The 27,836-nt window shown below is 39.3% G+C and overlaps 1 protein-coding gene across 3 annotated transcripts; it reads right to left on the bottom strand.

Annotated features, from left to right (window-relative positions):
• Positions 1–115: 115 nt before the first annotated feature.
• Positions 116–27,644, bottom strand: podn (podocan). Of its 3 annotated transcripts, none has more exons than XM_055641876.1 (10): positions 25,534–27,644; positions 23,764–24,023; positions 21,208–21,301; positions 14,572–14,636; positions 8,525–8,634; positions 6,209–6,365; positions 6,005–6,120; positions 3,785–4,442; positions 3,064–3,212; positions 116–1,323 (listed from the first exon to the last, which is right to left on the bottom strand). In XM_055641876.1, exons 2-10 carry the CDS (start codon positions 24,013–24,015, stop codon positions 1,155–1,157), a joined length of 1,770 nt encoding a protein of 589 aa, XP_055497851.1. In that variant the 5' UTR covers positions 24,016–24,023; positions 25,534–27,644; the 3' UTR covers positions 116–1,154. The 3 variants fall into 3 exon arrangements, with proteins under 3 accessions (XP_055497851.1, XP_055497852.1, XP_055497853.1); XM_055641877.1 differs by having other exon boundaries at positions 25,608–27,644; XM_055641878.1 differs by having other exon boundaries at positions 1,173–1,323; positions 3,064–3,160.
• Positions 27,645–27,836: the final 192 nt, after the last annotated feature.

Below are 27,836 nucleotides of genomic sequence, written 5' to 3'. Positions count from 1 at the left end.
GAAACATTAGAGTACCATTATTTTTGAATCAATGTTGCTGTTATGAATATGTAGAAAGGCTACTCAAAAAAATCCCGTACAGCTGTAACTTCTACTGATGCAAAGAAACTGCAGGGAGAGTATATTACTTTTTAATAAATGATTTGCACATAATAACATTCTAACGTCGCTGAGATTGTGAAATACTCAAGCCAGTCCTATTGAAGATTAATGTCCAGAGTAATTTTTGAGACACCGATTAACAATATATTAAAATCTTGTGTTATAAACGTCATTGTCATTATTTTTTTGCAGTACCTCATATCTATTTCATCTTGTGTATCATTAATTCAGTCCGAGATCTTGGGGAGGAGTTTAAAAGTAGTGAGGCCAGAGGCATATTGTGATTTCAGGGGGTGAAAGAAAATCTGCTGGGGGTAGCTTGGGCCTGATTAATAACCCAATGGCAATTTCAAATCGAACAGCTGTTGGTTCAAAACACGAAAAGGCATAAAAGGTTGTGGAAACTAACTTTGCTCTTAAATTGTAGATGGTAATGAAAGACAGCAACTGGAGTGATCACGTGAACAGAGGAGGATGTGACGTTGGCAAGCTGGCTATTATTCAGAGAGGTTAGACTCTGCAACAGCCCTGTGGTGTAGGCTGCAGATTAGAAGCATTGGGAGAAGATGGAGTGCCAATGGTATTAAATAGGCCAAAGAGATTGAGGATATAAAGTAAATAGCATTCAATATAGTTTGTCTCTTTAACTAGCATAGGCATGGTCTCGTTGGCAGCAGACATTGGATTAGGGAGATCTGGTTAAGGAGTGTTGAGACTGTGGATGTAAAACAACACTTAGGTAATGAAAAAAATGCATGCATTTGGACGAGAAACAGGTGGTAATATCAGTATGTTTGAGGCTGAGGAAGTGAAATTGAGCACTTGAACTGGAATGAGTTAGTCCAAAGAATGTATTTGATTGATGAAATTAATGTTGAAAGGGTGATGAAAAACAACAGGGGACTAAGTTATCATTGGGTAGGTACTTTGAAGTAAGGTTAAAATTGGAGGAAAATGTCTACACCAAGAGGTAATAATGGCTATGATGCACCTATGCAACCTTTGTATATGGAAAACAAAATGCTAAATGTTTGATTACTTTTCATGGATGATTACTTATCATTCTGACTAACTTGGTCAGCATCATTCTCTGAATCGTCTTCTGTGATATTCTCCTTTGAGGATGTAGACTCCGTATATGCACCCATATCCAGCACTTGTAAGAATTTCAGCTTTTCAAATGCTGTTCCTTTCACTCTAGTAGTTGTTAGACTGTTATCCCTGTGAAAGAAAAATAAAATGGGTTCCTGAACATGAGAAAGGGTTTGAATTTATTCAGAACCTTCTATGACTTAAACAATCTGACCAACTCAAACAAAAATTTTAAATCGTATGGATTTGGAACAACTAGTTTGAACACGAATGAAATGAACAAAATAAATTGTGTAAAAACAGGCAAATTACTTTATTCATCCCTTTCTCCTAACCCACCTTCAGACACGGAATCCACTTACAAATAAATTGGATAATGAATCCTAACCAAGCACAGGTTGAACACTGATTTTCTGGCAACTGATGGTCCGCCCATCTGGGTAAAATTACAAGAGCTCAGTTGGAATTCTCTGAGCGGCCACAGATGCCATTGCGAGTGGCGAGCAATCTTCCCAGTCCCTCAGTCTTGAAAATATTAACTATGGTCACAATCTTCTCTCCTAACTGTTTCGTAAGACAATACAGTAAACCCTTGTTTTAACGATCCCCTTATAACAGATGTTTGATGTCGCGGACGGATCTGCCCAGCTGGTTAGAGCCTCGGTTTCCGACGCCATTCCCAATCGCGAGGTGCACCAGCGAGCCCGTCTTCACCCACTGAAAGAACACAAAGCGCTGGAGTAATTCAGCGCATCAGGATCTCTGGTGAACACGGATAGGTGACATCAGGAGCCTTTCTCAGACTGATTCAGTCGGCTGAGTTACTTCAGCACTTTGTGTTACAGTGTGCTCCCTCGGTCACCATGGGGCTCTTTCCCTCCTGCTGTCACTTCCAAGGAGGAGTATGTCGGCGACTCAGGGGGAGAAGGAGGAGGCGGCAGCGGTGGTTGGGGAAGGTGGGGGGGAGCACCAGCTTCCGATATTCCTCCCAGTGACACCATGGCTGAATTCGCTGGAATACACTGGATACCATAGTTTCAATATTGACACAGAATGAACATTTATTCAAACTGACAAACTAGCGAATGTTGGAAGCAGCAAAGTAAATGCTATATGGAATTTTGTTTTTTTCTTCATATTCTCTTTCCTCAATTACTTTGTCCCTTCATCAAAGGGATCTATTGGAGACACTGTCTCAACAACCATCATTAAGGCCGCACTCATTTCACTGCTGCCATCTGGAGGAAAATGTCGGAGTCTGAACACTGTGACTTCCAGTTTTCAGGAACAGCTTTTTACCAACATCCATCAGTGCTATTGAACATTACAAACAGCAACTAAACTTCAAACTACAAACTGTTGGTTGCATTAGGGACTTAGGGTTTTTGTTTTGTTTAGCACAAATATTGGTTGTATTTATTGAACTTTTTTTGGTTTGTTTTCATGAGTACTGTGATTACAGATCTGTTATACTGCTGCAAGTAAAAATGTCATTGTTCCGTATCGGTACATATTACAATCTAAACCTCTCGACTCTTTGCATCTTGACAATCCAGACTTAACTGCATTGACTCAAATCTATGTTTTATTACCCGAGTTATGCATCATAGCTGGTTTGAACAGCTTCCAGAAAATCATCTTATTCTATTTCAAAGTTACTTTCAACAATATTAAGTACAATTTAATGCTGAATATAAAAAAATATATAATTAAGTGCACAGAGCTAACCAAAGATCTTACCTATTGTTAGAGGAGATAGGAACATCTCTGTGCTAAATAACCTTTTTTCCTTATTAGACGGCAACACACAGATCTTTACTCTTTGACAATCAGCATTTTCAAATCTCGTTGCTATTTAAATCATCTTACCTAAGGTAAATCCCTTTGATGTTAGGTGTAGATTCGAAGGCATTCTCTGGGATGACAGAAATTTGATTGTTCTGGAGGTAAATGTACTGAAGAGACTCTGGTAGATCAGTAGGAATATAGGAAAGCTGATTACTTGATAAATCCAAAAGCTGAAGATAGAGTACAACAAATGGAAATTGACTTGTACACAAAGAGGCTGCATTGTTAGCTTAACATATTTCAAATTGTCAATAATTTTAAAACCTAAATATGCATTGTTATTCATTTGTAATTATCTTAAATCAAGTAGCTTACTCAATGAATGATCTTTGGACATACAATGAAATCTCCTTTAAGCATATCATTCCTCTCAAACTATTATTCCCTCCCATTCTTTAATCCCTTCCATCCTAAAACTCTTCTGGTTGCTTCTTAAATCAGTAAAGCTAGCAGTTTTATAGTTCTTCTGTGAGTCAATAACCATTTGACTGAAATTTTCCCAAAGCTAGTCTTCAACGAGGTCGAAGGAGGTCTTCTACATAGTCAAAGGAGTTCTTCAACATGACACTTTTTCACACTCTCCTAAACTCTTCTAAACTCACCAATTAGGTCGCTGCAGTGGGACAGCCACTTTACTTCGCTAAAATCCCCCACCACTGGAACTATTCTCATAAACCTCTTCCACAAACCCTCAAGGATTTAGTCATTTCTGTTAGTACAAATAATACCAATATGTTCTTACCTGGAGTGCAGACAGTTGTTTCCATGCGCCCGGATAGACTGAATTCAGCTTAAGTTTGTTATTACTCAGGAAGAGCTCCTTCAGCTTTGCCATTCCTGAGAGCACGCCATCAGTAATTGAGTTAATTTCATTTTCCTTCAGCTTCAATATGTGCAAATTCTTTGGCAGACCCCTTGGTATTACATTCAGATTATTTCCAGAAAAATCCAAAGATTCAAGCAGCCTCATTTTCCGGAATGCTTCTGGGTGAATTTTGGAACTTGTTAGTTTGTTGTAACTCAGATTCAATTCCGTCAAAAAGTATGTGTAAGCAAAATCATTTCTGGAAATTTCTGAAATTTGATTATGGAGAAGCATTAATGTCTTCACCCGTCTTGGTAAACCACTTGGGATTCTTTCGAGCATATTGTTATAGAGATGAAAGGTATGGAGCTTTTTAAGACCCTTGAATGCAAGTGGGTGTATTGCTTTTGCCCTTATCTTGTTATTATGAAGCAAGAGGTATTCTAGATGTTTTATCTGCGTCAACCAGTTAGCAGGTATGGTTTTGATGGCATTCTTCTCCAAGTGTAGGAGGATAATATTTCGAGGTAATCCACTTGGTATTTGAGTCATATTGTTGCATGACAAATCTAGGTATTCCAAGCTTGACAGTTTCCTTAAATTGAGAAGAACACAGGTAATATACAGTATGCGTAGGAAGGGTCTCGACCCAAAATGTCGCCCATTCCTTCTCTCCAGAGATGCTGCCTGTCACGCTGAGTTACTCCAGCATTTTGTGTCTATCACAGGTACTATACAATTTTACAATGCATCAGCTGTCTGTTTATTGGTAGAATGAGGACTGCGCCAGAATGGCCTGAAATTCAATAAAGCTGCATTCATTTTTATTCTGCATGCATTCCACCCTGTAAGTAAGATAGCCTTCGGGAGCATGGAGCATTTGGATGAAGAAGAACCACAGGGATAGTGTTGGATGGATGATGACCATGGTGAGGATCAGCCACCTGCTACGGGTAGCCTGACTCGCATCAATATTTCTTCATTAACGTTAAGTTAGTGCTTCTTGACTCAGTTTTAGCATTCTCATTCTTCTTTCTAAATACCTCCATGGCCTCTTATGCATCCAATTTCTGTAATTCTATAAACCTCTGAGAATGCTGCAGTAGCCAATAGTAACCTACCCTACATCCACAAAATTCACTAATACACCAGATACTATATCTGTAGATTCACTAGGGTCAAACAATGAAATTCTGTCCCTAAACTGCTCTTATACTGTTTCCTCCACACATAGCACTCCTTAAAACGTATCTTTGTCCAATCTTGTCACCTTTATCAACATCTCCCCATGTTGAAGATCAGATCACATCTTATTCTGTAAACAATCTGGATAAACCCTTTATAAAATGTTATTGCCATAAGATCAAAGTGACTACATTTTGAAACTAATTTAAATAAATTTAAAGGTGTTAACTAGTTCCAGATAAAAAAAGGGGGGAGGGCACGTTGGTGCAGCAGTAGAGTTGCTGCCTTATAGCGTGAGAGACACGGGTTCGATCATGACCACAGGCGCTGTCTGTACAGAGCTTTACGTTCTCCCTGTGACCTGTGTGGGCTTTCTCTGAGATCTACGGTTTCCTCCCACACTCCAAAGACGTACAGGTTTGTAGGCTAATTGGCCTCGGTAACATTTTTAATTTTTCCCTTGTGTGCGTAGGGTAGTGTAAATGTGCGGGGATCACACTGGTCAGTGTGGACACGTTGGGCCGAAGAGTCAGTTTCCACGCTGTATCTGTAAACTAAACCAAATTAAACTAAAATGGGAATGAAGTTTGAGTCACACTTTTGGGAATGCACATTCTAATTTCTTCCTGCTCTGAAACTTGTATGGAAATGAATGCATTCTTTGGCTTCCAAATGCTGTTCAGAACTCTGCTGGAGAGGTGAGTCAATCTACAATATAAAACAGCTTTTTTCATGCAGGAATCGTGATAGGTCAGTGGAGATGTAATAGATGGAAAATATTACATAGATATGTGATCCAAATGAGAAATGTCTGGGTTAGCAGGAATAAAGTAGGAATTTGCAACAAAAAAATGTATGTAGTAGCAATAAGAATTCTGGAATATTTATTAAGGATGCACTATGGAAAGAGATTCTACATTTAATAGGATCAAATTTTGCAACCATTGTCTGTTAAACATGCAAAATCCTTACCAAAATGTTTCATTGTCCATTCCTTCATTGGTTATATAATTATGATGAAGGTATAGTTCACGGAGATTTGAAAGGTTTTCAAAAGCTCCTTTTGGAATCTTTTCCAGTTTATTGTTCTGTAAACACATAAAAGTAAAAAAAAAATAGTTAAGTTATTTTGAACTTGAAATAATAGCAAGTTCTTTTAAAAATAATTTCACATACTTTTAAATGTAATCTGAATAGTCCTTTTGGCAAATTCTTGGGTACATACTTCAGGAAGTTACTGGACATGATTAATATTCCAACACCATCAGATGCATTAAACATATGATCAGGTAATCCTGCATCTGTGAGTTTATTGTTGTGTAGATAGACAGACCTATTGGAATAGAAAATAAATAGTCATTGCAATGACATCTTATATTTAGATTTGTGATTATTGATGCCATGTTATAATATTATTATGAAAAACATTAAAAAAAACCATTATTCACAAATCTGTCAAATATATTTAAAGTACACTGGGTGGCACCATGGGGCATGGTGGCACAGGGGTAGAGCTACTGCCTTACAGCGCCAGAGACCCAGGTTCGATCCTGACTATTGGTGCTGTCTAAACGTAGTTTGAACGTTCTCCCCGTGACCTGCGTGGGTTTTCTCCAAGATCTTTGGTTTCCTCCCGCACTCCAAAGACATACAGGTTTATTGGTTGATTGGGTTATCATAAATGTAAAATTGTCCCTAGTATGTGTTGGAATGTGCGGGGATCGCTGGTTGGCGCGGAATTGGTGTGCCGAAGCGCCTGTTTCCGCACTGTGTCTCTACACTAAACATATCCAGCTTGTAGCAAAGTCATTTTTAATCAGTGTAATTGTTTCTCTTTTATATACAGTATATTCGTAAGAGTTTAGAGAAAGAGTGGGTTATCCGGTTCTGTGAGCCTACTCTGTCATTCACCAAGGTCATGGCTACTACCTTGAATACTTTTTCCACCATTTTCCTGTATCTTTTGATTTCCTTTATTGTTCAGAAATCAAATAGTCCTTATTTCAATTAAACCCAATGATTGTGTCTTCAGAGCCATCCAGTGTGGAGAATTCCAAATACTGAAAGAAACCTCCCTTAATGTAGTCCTATATGACCTACCACTTAATCTAAAAACATTACCCACAGCAAGGGAAAGCATCCCCTCTGCATCCAGCCTTATAAGAATTTCTGAAGTTTCAATCAAGCCTCCTCTCAATATTTGTGAATTCCAGAGAAAACAAATTTAACCTTCTCAATCTGTCCTCATACAGTAGACCGACCATGTTTGGACCCAATCTGATGACCATTTGCTATAATCCCTTCATGACAAATATATTATTTTTCAGGTAAGGAAAACTAAACTACATACAACATGCCAGATGCAATCTCAGCAAGGCTTTCCATTATCGCAGAAAGATATCTTTACTTATTCATAGCATAAGACCACAGGATTCACCACAAGCTTTTGGTTCATAAACATGATGAAAATATGCTTTTAAAGCAGCGTATGTTTTATAGGTTAGTAAATGGCCACAGAGATAATTAGGAAGAAAGACACCGCACTAATGCAGTGGCTCAATTTTTTCCTCCAAATTACAAACGGTTAACTGCTCTTAAATTGCTGTTTTCAGACAAACAAGGCAGCCGTGCGCACTCTAATATTGATTCAGTTATAATATTAACAAGGTTATTGATCTTGGAACTAAATGTTTTGTTTGTCCAGCTTGCTCCATCTTGCCCTGAGTACATCTGTCAGCTGTGACTGAGTTGGTAGTGCTCTCATGCCAGAAGGTTGTTGGTCCAAAATCACCTTCAGAAACATTGCCACTGCAGAAGTGCTGTCCTCTTGGATGGATTACCTTCAGATGAGATAAAGAAACAAAGGGCCATCGGGCTGTAGAAAACTATTGGTTAGAACATCATTGCTAGTGCTTTGCGATATATTCCTCTCATTCATAGAAACATAGAAAATAGGTGCAGAAGTAGGTCATTCGGCCCTTCGAGCCAGTTCAATATGATCATGGCTGATCATCAAAAATCAGTACCCCGTTCCTGCTTTTCCCCCATATCCCTTGATTTCATTAGCCCTAAGAGTTATATCTAACTCTTGAAAACATCTAGTGAATTGGCCTCCACTGCCTTCTGTGGCAGAGAATTCACAGATTCACAACTCTATGGGTGAAAAGGTTTTTCCTCATCTCAGTCCTAAATGGCCTATCCCTTATTCTTAAACCGTGACCCTTAGTTCTGGACTCCCCCAACATCGGGAACATTTTTCCTGCATTCAACAACACTAAAATACTGCCATTCTTACAAAACTATCCATAAGAGCCAGTTGTGCACAAATTGGCTTCTATATTTACACTTCACCAACTAAAAAATACTTTGGAATGCCCTTAAGGCCTTTCTTTCTCCATAGGTCTCAGTTATTGTGTCCTTGTATTGTGATTTATTTGGTGAATTGCAGAAATTGTATGCATTGTATTCATTAGTTCATACGACAAATCATACCTTAGATTTGGTTTCTGCCCAAAAGTGAGGGGATAGATCTTTGTAAGGTAATTGGCTGCAAGATCCGCACTAATCAAGGTTTTCGGCAGGTATTTTGGAGCAACGGTTAGCTGAAAAATATACAATAGACAATTTAGAGATTGCTGGTCGGTATGGTTACATTAACATGTCAACAAGACAACTCAGAATGATAAACAAGTACTCTTCATGATAACTAGTGTGCTTTATGTGCCAATCTGTGACCAGGTGAATAAAGTGCTCTACATCAATGCTTCTTAAACTACATCAGTGTCATTCATCCTTGAGTCTTTATCACAAAATTTCATTCACCCTCGACTAAATTTTCTTACGTTTTTTGGTAATTTTCATCTTATTCTCCCTTGTGTGTAATTTTAAATATAATTAATTTTGTCACATGAGCAAATAACATAAATGAACTAATTCACCCCAAAATAATTTCATTCACCAGTTTAAGAAGCATCATTGTGAAGCAAAATCAGTTGTGAAAGACCAATTTCAATTACAAGTGCTTTCCACGTGCATGTTGGAAGTGCTCAGAAGATCAGCGGAGAGAGGCATTGAATTACTCTGTCAGGTTAATGACAAAAAAAATCGTGAACTCAAAACACTGCCTCCATAGATGCTGTCAGAGTGCTGAGTATCTCCAACATTTTCCGCAATTATTTCAGATTTCTAGCATTAGCAGTATTTCAGTTTGAAAAAATGTCATTCAATTACAACTATTATTCGATGTTAAAATAATCATATTGTGGGCAATTTAATTGTTCTTCAAATTTAAAAAAATAAATACTCAGTGGCATTCTCTTGTGATCTCATCTCCTGAAGATACAAATCTTTGGTGGGGTCAAGCTGATCGCTAATCTCACCACTTTGGCAACCTTTCAAGAATCATTTAAATTTAACCATCTTTATATTGGTGTATAAAATCATGAACAGAATAGATCGGGTAGATGTACAAAGCCTCTTGTCCAGAGTAGGCAAATCGAGGACCAGCAGACATAGCTTTAAGGTGAAGGGGAAAATATTTTATAAAAATTTGAGGGTAACTTTTTCACATAAAGGGTGGTGGGTGTATGGAACAAACTGCCAGAGGAGAGAGTTGAGGCAGGGACATATCCCAACATTTAAGAAACAGTTAGGCAGGTACATGGATAGGATGGTTTGGAGGGATATAGACCAAACGCAGACAGGTGGGACGAGTGTAGCTGGCACATGTTGGGTCTGTTTCCACACTGTATCACTCTATGGCTCTATGACAAGAAAATAATGGGATCAGATTAGCTCCGCTGCCAGTTTCAGACTCCATCCTCAATGGAAAATAAGTGCAGTTGAAAACAAGCAACCAATCAGACCCAATAGATTCAGTTAAATTACTCCTTTAATTTTCCATGTTCACATACACTTGATAAAATGGTGGAATCTTGGCAAGTTTGTCCTAATTTAATCCAGCGTCCTAGCATTCTTGTCACTGGATAGTTATACTCCATAGAGGATTCTGCTTCATCCCTCTTTAAACAATTACCACCTCGACTGGGATTATGCAACTTGGCCCTAGAATCAAACTCAATGCTTTACTGATCTAGATCGCTGACCAAAATGCCTGTCAAAAGACAAGTTATCACAGTCAGTTGAAGAATAAAACACCATAGCGTTATATAGGGAAACAGGCTTTTGAGCCCAACTTGTTTAAGTCGACCAATTTAACCCACCTAACCAAGTCCCATTTGCCTGCATATGGCTCATGTTCATCTAAACTTTTCCTATCCATGTACCTGTCCAAATGACTTTTAAACATTGCACATTACTTCCTCTGGCAATATTGCATATACCCACTGCCCTTTGTGTGAAAAGGTTGCCCCTCAAGTGTTTTTTTTTTAATCTTTCTCCTCTCACCTTAAACCTATGTCCTCTAGCTTTAGACTCCCCTACCTTTGGAAAAAAGACTGTGATTATCTATCCAATCTATGATTTCATAAAGTTCAGTAAGATCATCCTTCAGATTCTTTCATTTGAGAGAAAACAGTCCCAGCCTATTCACACTCTCCTCACAACATGTTCTTCAGTCCTGGTAACATCCTTGTGAATTTTTTCTGCATCTTGTCTAGCTTAATCACACGCTTCCTACTGCATGGTGACTGAAACTGCACATAATACTCCAAACATGATCTCACCAACTTCTTGCATGATTGAACATGACATGCCAACCGATGAAGGCAAGCACGCACAAGCTTCCTTCACCATCATGCACCTGTGTTATCACTTTCAGGGAATTATGCACTTTTACTCCTCAGTGTCACTGTCTCATTCCTGGGCTCTGCCATTCGCTGCTCTAGTTCAACTCACCAAGATGCATTTCTCTAACCCATTTTAAATATGGACCTCCGAGGCAAACTCCATGAACAAAGCGACTCTAACACTAGTGATGAAGCCTTTTGGAGTCCAGGGGGACACAGCTGTAAATGCCTTGTTCACAGAAACACTTTATGTCCCAGGCTACATCGGCCAGTGACAAAACTTGAATGCTTACGAATGTTTTTGAGAATACAAAATATTCACAATCTGTTAAAAACCAAAATAAACCCATCAAGATAAGCAAATGTATTAAAAATAAAAAAGTTAAAATTTAAAGTTAACTTAATTCAAGCAAATGTAAACGGTCACAAATCTCTTGCCTAGCAGCCACCCCTCTCCATTTAAATGAATAGAGTTCCTGAACATGCGCCATATCTAAACTCGCAATGGTCAATTGGCAAAGTTTCAGGCGTAACTGCAGAGGCATTGCAGGGTGTTGGTGCTCCATTGATGGATCCCACGAGGGGTCTAGGCTTGGATTGTAGCCAGGAAATCCTCTGCATGTATCCAGTAGAAGTTTAGGTCTTGTGTGTTTGCATATGAATCCTGAGCTTCCTGAGAGTTTCAGAAGGAAATGCTGGCAGTCAGAGTCGCAGAGGTACAGAGTGATATACTTAGACCCAACTTGTGCATGTCAACAAAGATGTCCTATCGAAGCTAGTCCCATTTACTTGTGTTCAACCCATATCCCTCTAAACCTTTCCTATCCACACACCTGTCCGTGTCATTTAAATTCTATGCAAAATGTACTGACATTTCCAGGGAAAATACTAAAAACACAGTGTTTCCAGGGAACACTGAAATGTGTTAGAAAATAACCCTTCTGACACTAAATGTCAAAGTTATCGCACCACATTCTTCCACTTTTAATTCATGACAACTAATAGCAGAAAGTTTAAAGTTACTTTTAATTTTCCCTCTGGTCTCTTTTATTTTCCTTTCTTTCAATCTGGTTTTCCGGGATATGTTTCCTCTGGCTGGGATGTCAAGAACCATCCAAACTTATCTCCAAACTCGTGGAACGTGGAGTCAGCAAATACCTCTGCACCTGGATCCTTGACTTCCTGACCAACAGACCACACTCAGTGAGGATAGGTGCACATCATCCTCTTCAATAATCCTCAAAACTGGTGCCCCGCAAGAATGCATTCTCAGCTCCCTGCTTATACATCCACGACTGTGCATCCAAATACCAATCCAACTCAATTAATACATTTGCAGATAGCCCCACCGTAGTGTGCCGGGTATCAAAAAATGACGAGATGGAGCTCAGGAAAGAGAATGAGAACCTCATAACCAGACTTCAAGCCAACAACCTCTCCCTCAATGCCAGCAAGACAAAGGAGATTGTGATAAACTTGATGAAGCATAACCCGGTTATATATGGTTATATTAATTGTACCGAAGTAGAACCAAGATTATTTAAATTGTTGGGTAGCTGTTATGAAAATCAATCTTAGCAGCCACTTATTAAAATGGTTAAACTTCCTATCTGATCCGTTTATTGCAGCAGCAGTCAAATTTCTTGTTCTTTACCATTTCAATCCTACCATCAATCTTACTCACTTGCACCTAACCGTCATGCACTCTGTAACCAATTTTTTTTACAGAAAGTTCTTCTGGCTTGAAGCCTTTCAGGATGTCCAAACAACATGTTTTCTGTGTCAAACATTGACAAATGTTCGCTGCAATTTAATTTGGTGTTTTACAATGATATCCTGGGTGTGTTCTATTCTCCAGCAAAACACCAACATTACAAATGAAACAATCATTTACTTCACTCTATCTTTGCTTTGTAGTACAACTGATTTTACCCAAGCTTTAATATATTACTTTGGAATATTATCCAAGCTGCTTCAGAGAGGATGACAACCTCCAATATATCATGAATAAAGAACTGATGTATTTCAAAAGGTACAGTGATAAGTTTTTTATTGATTTATCCCTATGTAAAATCAATGTAAAAATGCTTCTGTGACCCAAGTGCTCAACAAACACTGAATCTAGAAACATATTCATAAACACCAGACTTCTCTGGAAAAAAACTACAAATGATTCATGTTCTGATCATGTTGCTGTGGAACATTCTCTGTACTCCTTGGTTGTCTGCCATGTGTTCAGTAACTCCCATGAAACTGAAGCTCTTTCAGCATATTGAAACTAACTTTAATTTCCAGTAGATTACGCTCAATATTTTTCCTTCCACTTTGCTATTTCCCTGTCAGCTGCCATATAATCTCCCTTGGGTGACAAGGAGTCACAGAGTTATGCAGCACAAAAGATGGCCCTTCGACCCAATGCAGCATCCATTTACACTAATCCAATTTAATTCTCCTCAAATTTCTCATTAACACCTCCCCGCATTCTATCATTTCTCAACACACAAAAGGTGATTTTCCAGTGGCCATATAACCTATTAATTTTGCCTATATTGCATTGTAGCCAGTAGCTGAAACATATGCCAAAGTGCAGCTTTCTGTCCATTGCTATTGGGATTCCAGATATCCATTGACAGCATAGTTGAGGTGAGGGGTTCACTGTGTTACCATAAGGGCAAACCCACATCTCGCCACTCTGTGGCACTGTGAACGTATATTGCAGAAGATCATGTTGACTTTTGTTTTACATGTGCATCCCTTGGACATAAATAGTGTGGCATTTGCCATATCAGGCAATAAATATATGCGTTTAATTCACTTAAATCATTTTGTGGATCCGGAGACCGACTTGTGACATTAATTTAGACTCTGGAGAATAAGCCACCAAGACACACTCTTTGAGTGGGTCAGCTGAGATTAAGTAAATCGAAGAGAAGAAATTGCTAATCATATGTCACCTTATCATGTTCCTAATATATCTGCACCAGAGGAGCGTGGATACCCACCTGAATCCTGGACACATGTAACAGGACTCAGACTATTTTTTCGTCTAAGTTTTACAAGAGATTATTGCTTACCAGTACAATAAGATCCATATTTAGTTTATAAAATGTGTTCACAATGTAAAATGATACTTTACTGTTACACCTATTATAGTGTACATTAAATGTACCATGGCAGGTGGTATTTTACTATCTCCCATTTATCCAAGAACACAACATATGAACATAATAAAAAGGAGTAGGCCATTCAGCCCTTTGAGTCTACCTGGCAATTCATCAAAAAACAAAATCTACTAGCTCAATGCAATTTCCCATCATTTTCACCATATTCTTTGATTCCCTTAATGTCCAGAAATCTATTCACATTTTTTGTCCACATTATTAAGAAAAAAAATCTGTTAATGAGGATTAACAGTCCCCCTCCAGCCTCTATTCAACACTCCCACAACAACATGACAGGTGTTTGAGCAGATCCATAAACCTTGGCTCCATTCTATTAAGACTGTTGGTATTTAATGGAGGAAAAATTCATGTAGCTGAACAAATTATAAAAATGTGTATCATTGTAAGTGAGACTGCTACTTCAGGGTCCCCGTGCTATACTGCAATCATTCAGTCTACATGAAATGAGGCTCTTCCAAATTCATTTCTTTCAGAAATATTATATCACAATTTCTTATCCACGCCTTATGAAGGTAGAATGCTATAATGTGCTTTAGTACAGGTTGTAAACCAATTGGTTAAATAGTCTCCAGATCATATTGTACACACTTTAAATAATTAAAACAATTACCTTATTATTTGCCAGGTATAAATACCGCAAATTCTTAAGATTACGGAAGGCATCATCAGGTAGTCCTATAGAAAGTCAAACAAGGAAAATTCATCATCAACTTTTGACGTTGGAATTACTTAATTCATCATATATGAAAATCCATATTTGGCATCCGACTACCATTTTACTGTATTATTTTAAGCTTGGTTTAATTCAGATAATGCACGTCTTTTGTTGCTTTAAAGAAGCAACTATGAGTAGACAAAATATTCTTGTTTTCAATGTTCTATACAGGGTTTCACTGTGAAATAAATCCGGATAACAGATGTCTATAAAGCAAGTAGAAATAGTCAGTCTGGGGTTTTTAACCAAGTACAGATTTGGGAAAATAAACTGAACGATTTTCTTTCTTTTTCTAATGTAGCAAGGAGCAATGCGCAATGTGTAGATACTTTCACAGCTGTCAATATTTCCCCATGTTGCCAAGAAAAACATTGGAGTTTCTGTACAAAAACAGAAGATCCAAAGTAGTCATCGTCATTTTGTGATGGTTTCCAGTTAGGGAGCACAGAATTATGGAATTTTCCTATTCTTATTTTGGGTAATACAGTATGTTCAACAAGCTCTCTCACATTTTGTTCTCTATTGTGGCCTGTCCCGTTGAGTTACTCCAGCAGTCTTTGTTCTCTATTGATTTCATAGTAGGGTAGTTGTGATAGCACAAGTTACTAATATTTTGGATTTGCCTTAATTGGTTGAGCTTATTTAAATATTTTTATCTTTTAAAATGTTTTTGTTTTTAACCATCATTAATCTTTTTACCAATATTAACCATTTTTTAAATGTTTTGAATTATTTGTCTTTGACAGCGTTGGCAATCATTTATGCTGGAGGACAGGGCTCAGCTGCCTCATAAAGTATTTTTGCTTGTTTTCTGTGGCAACGTGTGTCAGGAGTTATGGGGAAAAGGCAGGAGAATGGGTTAGTAGGGAGAGATAGAGCAGCCATGATTGAATGGCAGAGTAGACTTGATGGGCCGGAATGGGCTAATTCCGCACCTGTTACTTATGACCTTTTGAACAGGGAATGGGGGGTGGTAGGTTGTTCTGCCAATCCTACCCATGCGATGCTATTTCTGGAATGCCCAGTCAGTGTACTGTGCATGGTGTGGTTGTGGATTTACCTTCTTTCACCAGGTTCATGCCAGGGAACTGAACAAGTACAATCATGTTGGTAAGTGTTGGCTGCAACACAAATTCTGTGGCAGAGTGGTCTACATCCAGAGCAAAATAACTTAAAGCAAAGATAGACATAGCCATAGAAAATAGGTGCAGGAGTAGGCCATTCGGCCCTTCGAGCCTGCACCGCCATTCAATATGATCATGGCTGATCATCCAACTCAGTATCCTGTACCTGCCTTCATTTCACTGCACATTTCACCTCATTTCACTGCACATCTCGTATGTGTATGTGACGAATAAACTTGACTTGACGACTTCTCTCCATACCCCCTGATCCCTTTAGCCACAAAGGCCACATCTAACTCATTTTAATAGGCAAGAGGATGTGGAGTTCTGATTTCAACGCAGAACAGAATTGATACAATTGAAATGCTTATTACAAAATTGCGATCATGTTGGTAAAAATAAGATGCAGTTGTTCTGTTATTATCCCTTTCTGAAGTCAGCATTGTTTCATTAAATAATCATAATTAAGTTGCTTGCTGCACATTAACATGGTCTCATGATGTAATCTTCATCTGCTCTGTAATATTATTCCTCTCATATTAAGCGACCTAGCCATTTCTTCTGACATATTTAAGCTTATTACCTCAACACTTAAGGGAAATTTAAATGAATTTACATAAATCAATAAAACAAGATTTCTGAGAACAAGTTGTAGTGTTGTAAATGATACCAGGCGGAAAGGAGGGAAACCAAAGCGGCAGTCAACAAGGGCCAATTCCAGGATATTTATTACTGCATCGCTCTGCTGAAGAATAAAAGAAGTCTGGGGCAAGGTTACTGGTTTGCCGCAATACTTTCGCATAGTAGATATTTCAAAAGAGGGCAGAGAAAGAGGTGAATTATTACAAATTTCAGCTCTTCGACAGATATTCTCTTTGTCAGTATTATCAGATACCTCTACACTGTATATTAGACCATAGTCCACGGCCAAGGGATAACCTATCTACTGAATATTTATTCCAAAGATAGTATGAGTCAAGGCCATAAATAAAAAGGACTATTATGCTCACTGGAGACAGTGTTTTTCCTATCTCACCAGGAGATGAATTCATCAGTTAGTTCTCTTCCGACATGAAAAACAAACTTGTTAACTTTTCAGATCAACAAACTGGCTAACTTTACAATTAATATCTGATTAACTTGTACGCAGTTCACAGTGATGTTTGTTCTGCTTCATTTTACACCTCATCTGTAAAGTAACAGGTTAATCACTGACTGTCAATATCACAATAGTGCCAACAATGAATCTACTGCTGAGCATCAATCTTTTCCTAACATGTAGTACACACTAAGCCTTGGCATATTTTTTTTTTACACCTGCCTTTGACTGGGGGGGAAATCACACAATCGGGTGCGATATCTGTCTATTTCACACTGCACCCTTTTCAGTTCAGAAAGAAACCTCAACTTAACCTCTATTTCTTGGCTGTTGTATTAAGGACAGTATCTGTTTGTTCCTAATGAGAGGTACCTTTAGGAGTAGGACCATAGCCTCAACCCTATGTGGGTTGTTAATGCTCCACAGTGCTAACAGAACACCACTACTATTACACCTGTGAATACCAGTAAGAACATGGAACATAGAACAGTACAGCACAGGAATGTGCCCTTTGGTCCACAATGTCTGTGATGAACATGATGCCAAGTTAAATTGATCTCATCTGCCTATACATGATCCATATCCCTCTACCCCCTGTAGTTCCATTTGCCTATCTAAAATCCTCTTAAATACCACTACAGGTACACAAACTTTTATCCGAAAGCCTTGGGACCAGACACTTTTCGTAATTCAGAATTTGTCGGTCTTGGGAATGGAAATTTTTTAGCGTAGACTTTAATGGCTGGCTCAGTGGTAGAGTGCTCGGCTCATATCCGCAAGGTCGCGAGTTTGCGCCTTGATCCAGGCAGTTACTCGGTCGCGAGTTTGAGTCTTCAATGTCGTTTTTTCTTGCAGAATAAATGTTTGTATGAAATGCAGTGTAGGAGAGGTGTACTGACTGTGTGGGCAGAACTTTGGAAGTGATTGCCCACCAGTCTAAAAAGCCGCGGTGTCTCCCTGTCCCTGGGATAGCAGGGGGCGATCAAACAGCACAATACCCCCCTCCCCCTCCAACTCCAGAGGAATCCGCTCCCCGATGGGCCGCTACGGCGACAAGTGGCAGTTTGCCCACAGCCCGCGCTGCGCCACCCCAAGAACACCTTGCACACCATCAGCTTCTGCCCCTACGTGTTCCTCTGGAGTTGGAGCGGGGCTGGGCTGGAGTTGCTGCTGGCTGTGGGTCTCTGGGATCTCCGTGCTTGCAGTGGGCCTGGGGGTCGCTGTCCCGTTGGTCCTGACGTCTCCGGCCACCCCCCTGGACTGGAGCTGAGACTGGGAACTGTACCACCCTTGCCCCCTCCCTCTGCAACTGCAAACAACCCCACTCTCCTGCAAGGGCGGTACAGTTCCCGGAGGATAGCAGGTGGCCGGAGACGTCAGGACCAACAGGAACCCGCTCCCCGATGGGCCCCTACGACACCCCGAGCTGCGCCCCGTCATCCGCAACCCATGTTCCTCTGTAGTTGGAGCGGGGCTGGGCTGCTGCAGGCTGTGGGTCTCTGGGTTCTCCGTGCTTGCGGTGGGCCTGGTGGTCGACGTCCAATTGGTCCTGACGTCTCCGGTGACTGCACTGACCTGCTGGCAGCCATCGCCGACTTGAAGACAGTGCAAAGCCCCCGCGCCGGTGCAATGAGCGGGGAGCTGGAGAGGGGAGGGAAGGGGTCACACACATGGCCGGGGAGCAGAGGGGTGTAGGTGGGGTGAAACTGAAGGGAGCGACAATCTGCTGCTGCCTACACTGTGTATCGTGTCTACCGTGGGAACTTTTTAACTTAGCGGGCAGATAGCAGCATATTGTCAATTATTAACCCTCCCGCGCAATATACCCTCACCTTCTCTTTTATGGATGGGGATTTAGTTCCCCTTTCTTCCAGGACCGACCGGAGGTTCCGCTGTCACCTCTGCGGGCCGCCCTCGGTGAACGTCCTGTCTCCCTGTCCCTGGAATAGCAGGGGGCGATCAAACAGCACAATACCCCCCTCCCCCTCCAACTCCAGAGGAAGCCGCTCCCCGATGGGCCGCTATGGCGACAAGTGGCAATTCGCCCACAGCCCGAGCTGCGCCACCCCAAGAACAAGACGTTATTCTTGCACACCATCAGCTTCTGCCCATACGGGGAGCGTGTTCTTCTGGAGTTGGAACGGGGCTGGGCTGGAGTTGCTGATCTGGGATCTCCGTGCTTGCGGTGGGCCTGGGGGTCGGTGTTCCGTTGGTCCTAACGTCTCCGGTGACTGGCACTGCGCTGCTAGCATCGCGACGTGAAGACAGAACAAAGCCCCCGCGCCGGTGCAATGAGCGGGGAGCTGGAGAGGGGAGGGAAGGGGTCACACACATGGCCGGGAAGCAGAGGGGTGTAGGTGGGGTGAAACTGAAGGGAGCGACAATCTACTGCTGCCTGCACGCTGTTAAAAAGTTCCCACGCAAGACTCATGATACACTGTGTATCGTGAGTCTACCGTGGGAACTTTTTAAACTCAGCTGGCAGGTAGCAGCATATTGTCAATTATTAACCCTCCCGCGCAATATACCCTCATCTTCTCTTTTATGAATGGGGAGTTAGTTCCCCTTTCTTCGAGGACCGACCGGAGGTTCCGCTGTCACCTCTGCGGGCCGCCCTCGGTGAACGTTTTCAAGGACCTTTCTTCAAGGACCGAAAAAATGTCGCTATTCGGAGGTTTTCGTTATTTGGATCGTCGGATAAAAGGTTGCGCACCTGTATTATATTTGCCTCCACCACCACCTCTGACAAAGAAGTGTAATAAGTTGCTTCTTCTAGGCCAGGCTGTGATAATCTGAACTATTGTCTTTAGTTTAATTGATCATTGATGCAGTTTGTGAATGGATGGAGGCCATGCTTAATGTGTGCATTCTAAATTCATCTTTCTGCTAATTCTCAGTGCTGGCACTATTTAGCTGATAGAGGGATTTAGAATGGATAAATTAAGCATTTATGGACTAGAATCTCTCCATGTAAAAACAATTTGAGTGATCAGGCCCATCGGTAAAACTTGGGAGTCAGACTGAAAAAATAAGAATCAGTTATGTGTGATTATGTGATGCCAAGTTTATAAATGTAAATATAAAGATGGATAAGTAAAAGCAAGGAAGATCAAGATCAAGAACAAGTATTAAGAAAAATATCTATTACTTTTTCTGGTCACTGGTGAACATTCTTGCACAGATCATAGGTGGCTATGGAAAATAATTGTGGTGCAGCTTTACCTGAATCAGTAAAAATCTCTCACCCACCAAGACTGAGCAGCACAACAGTGACAGAAAATGTGAAAAATAAATGTTAATGTTGCTGGGTAAGTAACATTGATTGGATCTAAGTTACACCTTGCTTTGAAGATTTGGTTTAAAAAATTGTAGAAAATGCTGATCATAAAATTAACCATGAAGTGGTTGTATTGTAATCGCTCAGACGTTCATAAATGCATTTCAGGGTAGGGGCTCTGGAATCCTTTCACTATCTGTGACTTCAATTGCAACATGAATAGGAAAGCTAATCTGAAGAAATTCACCAAGTTGCTTGGCTGTAATGTACAATTGTAACTAGGGATAGAATATAAGTGCCAGTCTTTCCAGATCTGTCCAACTGCTGAATGAAAAGCAGACATAATAACGTGCTTCCAAAAGACCTTTCAGGCAAAGGTCCAGGAAGATCTCATACAGATGGTTTACACTTGGAGAAGAAACAACCAGAAACCGAGTCCTTATATACAGTAGGCATAGTGATAAATCTGCCTGCCTGCATATCTGCCACATACTTCCTAGTAACCATACACAAGGTGACATTGGGAGACCTATATGAGCAGGTCTTGTCTTGTTACATCTTTTGAATGTGATAATGAGGCAAAAGATCTTAAAAGACGAAAATATCTAAATTAAAAAAAAAAAGTTTTCTGAAGAAATTCAACAAAACAAAATTGAAGTTAAATAAAAAATATAACAAATCAGTAATTCTAAAATACAAGATTTTGATAAACACTGCATTCATGATAATAAAAATGTCAAGGCTTTATTGACATTGAAATGAAAGTGAAATGGAGAAAAATTAGATTAATCTAATTTACTTCATGGCTCCTCTGTGTAAATATGTAATGAAACGTGAGCTTTTTAAAGATTCTAAGGTCCCCTCTAGAGCCAAATATATTGCAAGTACATGAATACATAGTAAAAATAGTCAAACTTAGATATACATAACTTTGCAGACTAAGAATATATTAGCAATAGAAGCCGTGTTCACAGACAACCTTAGCTTTCCTTTGGTTTCAGAAGCCAGCACTAAAGGAAAGCTTTCATTACCTTTAGAACTAAGCCGGTTATTCTGCAAGTTAAAAGTCTCCAGACTCTGCAGTCTTGATAATTCCTCCAGAGGGATCACTTCTAAAGCATTGTTCTGAATAAAAAGAAATGACATGAATTATTTTGAGTTCGGCTGTCAGCTCTGAAAGCTCACTCTCGTTTGTACAGATGGCCAAGATTGAAATGGAAGTGATATGTTTCATCCTGTGAGGAGAATTTACAGTAGGTAATTGATCCATAGTTGAAGGTCCAGAAAATCAGATTTAAAACATAAATAATGGCAAAATAATGTTGATCCAGTGTTATATTCTGTGGATTGGACTTCAGTGAATAGGAGCACTTAATAGAACACTTTCATAATATAATTAAGGTCTACAAAGCAACATTCATTGACACCTTACCCCCACTCTGACCAAGAAAATATTCTGTATTGAAAATTTAGATTGAAGTATATTTTAAATACCACCAGGAAACGTTCTTGAGGTTTCAAAACAGCACACACCTTTTAGGATATATACATAATATCCTGGATTTATCCATGCTTGGAAAAGTTCTGACAAATAGAATGATATAATTCCTTCCTTTTATTCAATTTTTCAAACTGTGTTTTATCATTCTCAGACCACCCAAAATACCCCAAACATTTTTAGATGCGCTTATACATGTGCAAGAATTTTTGGAAATGCTTTCATTTATAAGGGATTCTGAATTCAGCCCACTATATAATTTGTGGTTAATTCATCTACCAGAAAATTATTTATGGCATTTTGTGATTTATGTTCCTTAAAATGGCAATTTGAATGACTGTTTTGAACCCAGTTTTTTAAATTGCAACTTTCAAAATACATAATGCAGTATTTAAAGAAAAACAATACTTAAGTAATTTAAGGGCTGTAATGTAATTTTGGTTCAACATTATTTTGTCAACCAATGTAAAATGTTGATAAGTTCAATGAAACCAACTACATAGATAGAGGTTACTTTTTCATGTAATTGAGATTGTCATGTTATGTTTGTTAAAACAGTGGGTGTGTTGAGTGATGTGAGAAGTGTGGTGGCCAATGTGGAACCAAGCCACAGAAACCAAAATGATGATCCCTGGTTCCAGTTAAACTTGGCCACAATTAGAGGAAGGAGTTTATAAAGAGTTTAAATGTGCTGGGTCTAGGCAGAAGAAGAGCAATTCATTGCTTGCCTAGCTAGTCTGTATTGTCCTTTAGTATGTTATAAACTCATAGAGCTGTACATATGAAGGACCCTTCAATCCACCCTATCCATGCCGACCATGTTGGCATTCTGGGCTAGTTCCATGTAGCCCATATCCCTCCAAACCCTTCCTATCCATATGTTTTCCAAAATTCACAATTTTGTCTCTATCCGCTTTCACTTTAAACCTATGAGCTCTAACTTGAGAATCCTCTTCTCTGGGAAAAATATTGCAAGTGTTCACTTTATCTATGCCCTTCATAATCTTGCACATATCTATTAGGTCACCCCTCAGCCTCCTATGCACTAAAGAAAAAAGTCACAGCATATCCAACCTCTTCCTGTAACTCAAGCCAGCAAATCTAGGTAAACAACGACTTATACAGCATAAATATGCCACCATTTTACTTGATACTCTTCCCAATGAAGATACCCCATGTCAAATGCCTTCTTCACCACAGTGTCTATTTGACTGACCACTTTCAGGGAACCATGCACCTGCACCTCCAAGATATCTATGTTCTATAACACTCTCCAGGGTGCTGCCATTTCCTTTCTAAGTAATGCCCAACACTTCACAAAAAGACAGAAAGTGCTGGAGTAACTCAGTGGGTCAGGCAGCATCTCTGGAGAACACAGCTAAGTGACATTTGGAGAAGGGTGCCATCCAAAAACGTCATCTATCTATGTTCTCCAGAGATGCTGCCTAACCTGCTGATTTACTCCAGCACTGTGCCCTTTTTTTGTAAACCAGCAATTATTTTTTTTCTCCAACACCTCTTCCTTAACAGAGTTAAATTCCATTTGCAATTCCTTGGTCCACTTTTCCATCTCATCGAGATCCTATTGTAAACTTCCTCAGTGTCCAATATACCACCATTTTTGGTGTAATCTTCAAATTTAGTGCCAATGTTAATTACATTGTCATCCAAATTGTTAATGTAGATAACAACAATGGTGGACCCAGCACCGACTCATGCGGCATTCTATTGGTCACTGACCTCTAATCAGAAAAATAATCCTCCGCAACTTCTCTCTGATTCTATCCTCCAAACTAATTTTGAATCCTAGTTCACCTTGGATTCCATGTGATCTACCCTTCCAGATGCTAATATTGAAGCTTATTGTTAAAGTTCTCACAACCAAATATTAATGATGGTTCAGTCTGCATCTGCTTAGGATAACAGAATGTCAGGTGCAGAAGTACAACAACTCGAGATCGGGCAAACAAAGCACAATAGCCACAAACAGCAGTTCAACAAAGCACCTCTTACTAATCAAAATGATAGGCAGACACACCCAAAGGTATTCTTGCAGTGGAACAGCACAAAGATTTATACTATTCCTTACCTGCAAAGACAGATGCAGTATTGATTGTGATAAGTTCTTGGGAAATTCTTTTAGATCCACCCCACCACAGTCCACAGTTCCATCCAGGTTACAAACGCAGTCAGCAGGGCAGGAGTCCACCTGCTTTTCAAGATCGGTTTTTTCTCCTGTGTGATTCTTCACTGATTCATGGGCATGATTTTCTTCACTTATAGCACTGCAGCTGAAGCTCAGGAGCCACAGCAACACAGGCTGCCAACTGCTCCAATTCATTTTACCTCCTGAAACAATGCAATTCACTTATTTAATAACACATTTAAGATGGGATGGGATGGAATGTTACAACTTTTTCGATATAAGCTTTTAATTTAACTAAATTCCATTATTTTTTAACTATAATTATTCAGTTGAGAAAATTAATTAATTTATTATAAGTACAAATATAAAGTTATCCTGAGGTACAATTTATCATGATATATAGTTTGTAAACCTTTCAAAGTTATAATCCTCAAAAATTCTGTTCTTCATTGTGATGTGCAGATGAAGAAATAAAAAGCATTAAATTCAATATATTTGTTTTTATTATTTCACTTAAGAGTTAACAGAAAGAGCTAAATATTTTGATGTGTATATTTATTAACACACATCTTTCTCTTTAAATTAAACTGAGACTTTCCAATAACAATGGTTACTGCTGGTGAAGGATATGGTAAACCTACTGTAAACAACTCTTAACAATTAACAAAGTGCAAAGCTTCAGTGAGAAAGTGATTTTTCATCCCTGCAGTGCCCTGGGTTTGGACACATTTTTTTTCCCAGAGGGAAAGGAAGATCTTTTCCAGATGTGCAACAAAAATGGAGAGAAACAATGTATCGACTTCCAAGAGAACTTCTGTCCTCTTACAGAAACATGAAAAATAAATATCCAGGCCTACTATGGAGTTATGTGGAAGCACACAAATCTGCAACGTATTTCTAGGGCAAATCTCTGGAAAACCTGGTCAAAGCTCACTATTAAACAGGCTTCTTTAATGTTTAATCACTCATTTTCTTTTGGCTAAGAGCCCTAATAAGAGAGAAACATGTAAAACTCAGTAATAACATGCCACTGAGTGAAAGCAGGAAAATGCCACGTATTAAACACCAAAACTACTAAACTCCATTTCAATAACATTTTAAAAATGCTTTACCTTGACTGATGTTGTTAATTAAAACAAGAAATTTCAGTACCATTTACTTAGCTCTGTGATAATCGCTACCAGAGCCAGAAAAATGGCATTCGACTAGAGGTAGCTGTTTCATTTAGATCTGCTTGGATAATTAAAGCCATACTTTTAAACCAGTTTTAAACTGCTTTATTATAGTTGGAATTTATTGATGTCCCCTTTTGAAACAAGGTTCTAAAGCCCCCCTCCTTTAACTTACATTATAGCCATCTAAATGCCTCATGAATAAGTAATAAAAACATGTATCGGTACTCAAGTAGATGCAGTTTTAATTTCACTGTATTAATTTATACCTCCAGATGCTGCAACAATTATTTTCTTTTCTATATTTGAGCTTTGAGAACACTTAACTTTAAATTACCTCATTGGCAATTACATCGCTAATGTGGTTATAAGGAGCATATTTATAATCTACTTTGAATTTGTACAAACACATTTGCTGGAGGTATCAGCAAGTTAATAAACCACAATCCCAGTAAATTACTAAAAAACCATCAGGAGTCATACTTTAAAAAAAAAATGATATGAAGAATCTTCTTCCCTCGTGCCATATACACATACACACCTGAGTCTGTTTATAATCAACGCACACAGATCCAATTCAACTGCACAGAGGCAAACAATCCTCCCAAGTCTGACCTGATGTTATTGCTTTTCCTTTTCCTCCTACTGGGAGCTGCTCTTGCTTGTAGTTTCATTAATGAGGTGCAGTCCAATTTTTTTAAACTTCTGCTTAGGCTGAGTTGTCAATCAAATCAGAGTTCTGCATCCATCACTGATAAGGTTACGACCACGGCAAAGTTCTCTAAAGGAATAAGCCTTCACAACAGGGTCTGACTCGAACGCTCGTGGTATGACTATGATTTGCAGGAATGTGTTTCTGTGCTCTTTTGGGACTCAATAACACATGAGATGCATGTTTGAGACCACACAATGTAATCTACCATATTTCCTCTATTAAAATCAAATACTTCTTTTAAACGCTGACATATTCTGGCTAGACCGTAAGGAATTATTTTTATTTGTAGGATTTATTTTCTAATTAATACAATTAAAATATTTTCATTGAGCTTAATTCAGTACTAATGCACTTTATATTTATCTATTAGCCTTTGCTTACCTAAGCTTGCAGTAATTTTCATGCCATTTCTATATTTTAGTCATTGAGATATACAGCCCTTTAGCCCACCCTGTCCATGCCGTCCAAGTTGGCATACTAGTTCCTTTGCCTACATTTGGCCCATAGCCTTCTAAACCCTTCCTACCCACATATCTGTCCCATCTTTTAATAATGTGCTCCACAATTAAATGTCCTTCGATGATAACTCTAATCAGTGTATGTGTTGTTGGTGCTCGCACAATGAGGCAAGTCTTCTAGAATTTTGACAAAGAGATAATGAAGAAATGGTAGGATATTTCAAGACAACTAGAACAACTTTGGAGAAGAGGAATTGGACAGGCATTTCAAAGAGAATAGTTTACAGAGCTGAGGGTGACAAAATGAGACTATTTATAGCAATTGTTTCCCAAAAAACACAATAGATGAGAAAAAAAGGCTATTCGGTATCACTATTCTTTCATTTTGGATAACTCTAGCCTCTTGACTTTAATGAAAAGATGGCATTATTCTTCCTTACTCTGAAGAGGTTCTGCACTTATTTATTTGGTAAATTCACATATTCTTGTCATCTTAGTTCCTGTATCTAATTGAATTCTTAGTTCTTGTATCTGATGTAACCATTGTAGGTAGGCTTGCCCAAAATTGTTTTAATAATGGCATAAACAATTATTTGTATAGATTGAGTGCTCTGTCCATCTTTTCAACTTGAATCCAATATTTTAAAGGTCTAGCATCCCAAGTACTTTTTTTGTAATAAAATGTCTTCTTACTTTGCTGAAATATGCTTAATGAAAGTATTCAAGAATTGCAAAACATAAATCAAAACATATGCTTGGACTTTATACGCTTACTTGGCATAATATCACACTCCAATGTTTATAAATAATTTCCAAAATGCATCAGGATTCATTGGAATACCTAACAGTGCAACAATGAAGGCAATAACAAAATAGGAATGGAACCATGAGAAATGTGCCAGATATTATCAGGGAAGGGCCAGATGTAAAGCGCATCGGTCCCTTGGCTCAGCTACAACCCTGGTCCGGGCAGAATGAGAAGCCAGGTGTGTGAACACACCACCCTCAGTAAATGACCCACTTCCATGTTGCAAGCACGTAATCTGGAATGTGCTGCTGCCATCACTAGAGCTGCTGACAGGACACTATTCCTTGAAGCGCAGGAAGATGAGGGGTGACTTAATAGAGGTGTACAAAATCATGAGAGGAATAGATCGGTTAGGCACGCAGTCTCTTACCAAGAGTAGGAGAATCGAGAACCAGAGGACAGAGGTTTAAGGTGAGAGGGGAAAGGTTTAGTAAAAACCATGAGGGGCAGCTTTGTTTTTTACACACAGGATGGTGGGCTTATAGAACGAGCTGCCAGAGGAGGTAGTTCAGGCAAAGTTTAAGAAACATTTAGACAGGTACATGGATAGGGCAGGTTTAGAGGGATATGGGCCCAACGCAGGCAGGTGCGTGTAGTGTAGATCGGACATGTTGGTCGATATGGGCAAGTTGGGCCGAAGGGCTTGTTTCCACGCTGTATGACCATGATCCCATGACAGGTAAAAAGGGATGCCCCCCCCCCCCCCCCCACAAACTCTCCCCCCCCCCAATCCACCTGGAAATCCAATCCAGCCCGCTGGCAGGAATGTCATCCTGCAGAACATTTACCAGGTTTTATTGTGGCCAATCAGCCTTGTTTGACCATGTTACCCACCAAGTAAATTGTTTAAACCAGTCATTAAA

The sequence above is a fragment of the Leucoraja erinacea genome, chromosome 10 (assembly GCF_028641065.1).
Source record: "Leucoraja erinacea ecotype New England chromosome 10, Leri_hhj_1, whole genome shotgun sequence".
NCBI classification, from domain to species: Eukaryota; Metazoa; Chordata; class Chondrichthyes; order Rajiformes; family Rajidae; genus Leucoraja; species Leucoraja erinaceus.
The sequence above is the reverse complement of the archived record's forward strand: the minus strand, read 5'-3'. Positions and strand labels throughout refer to the sequence as shown.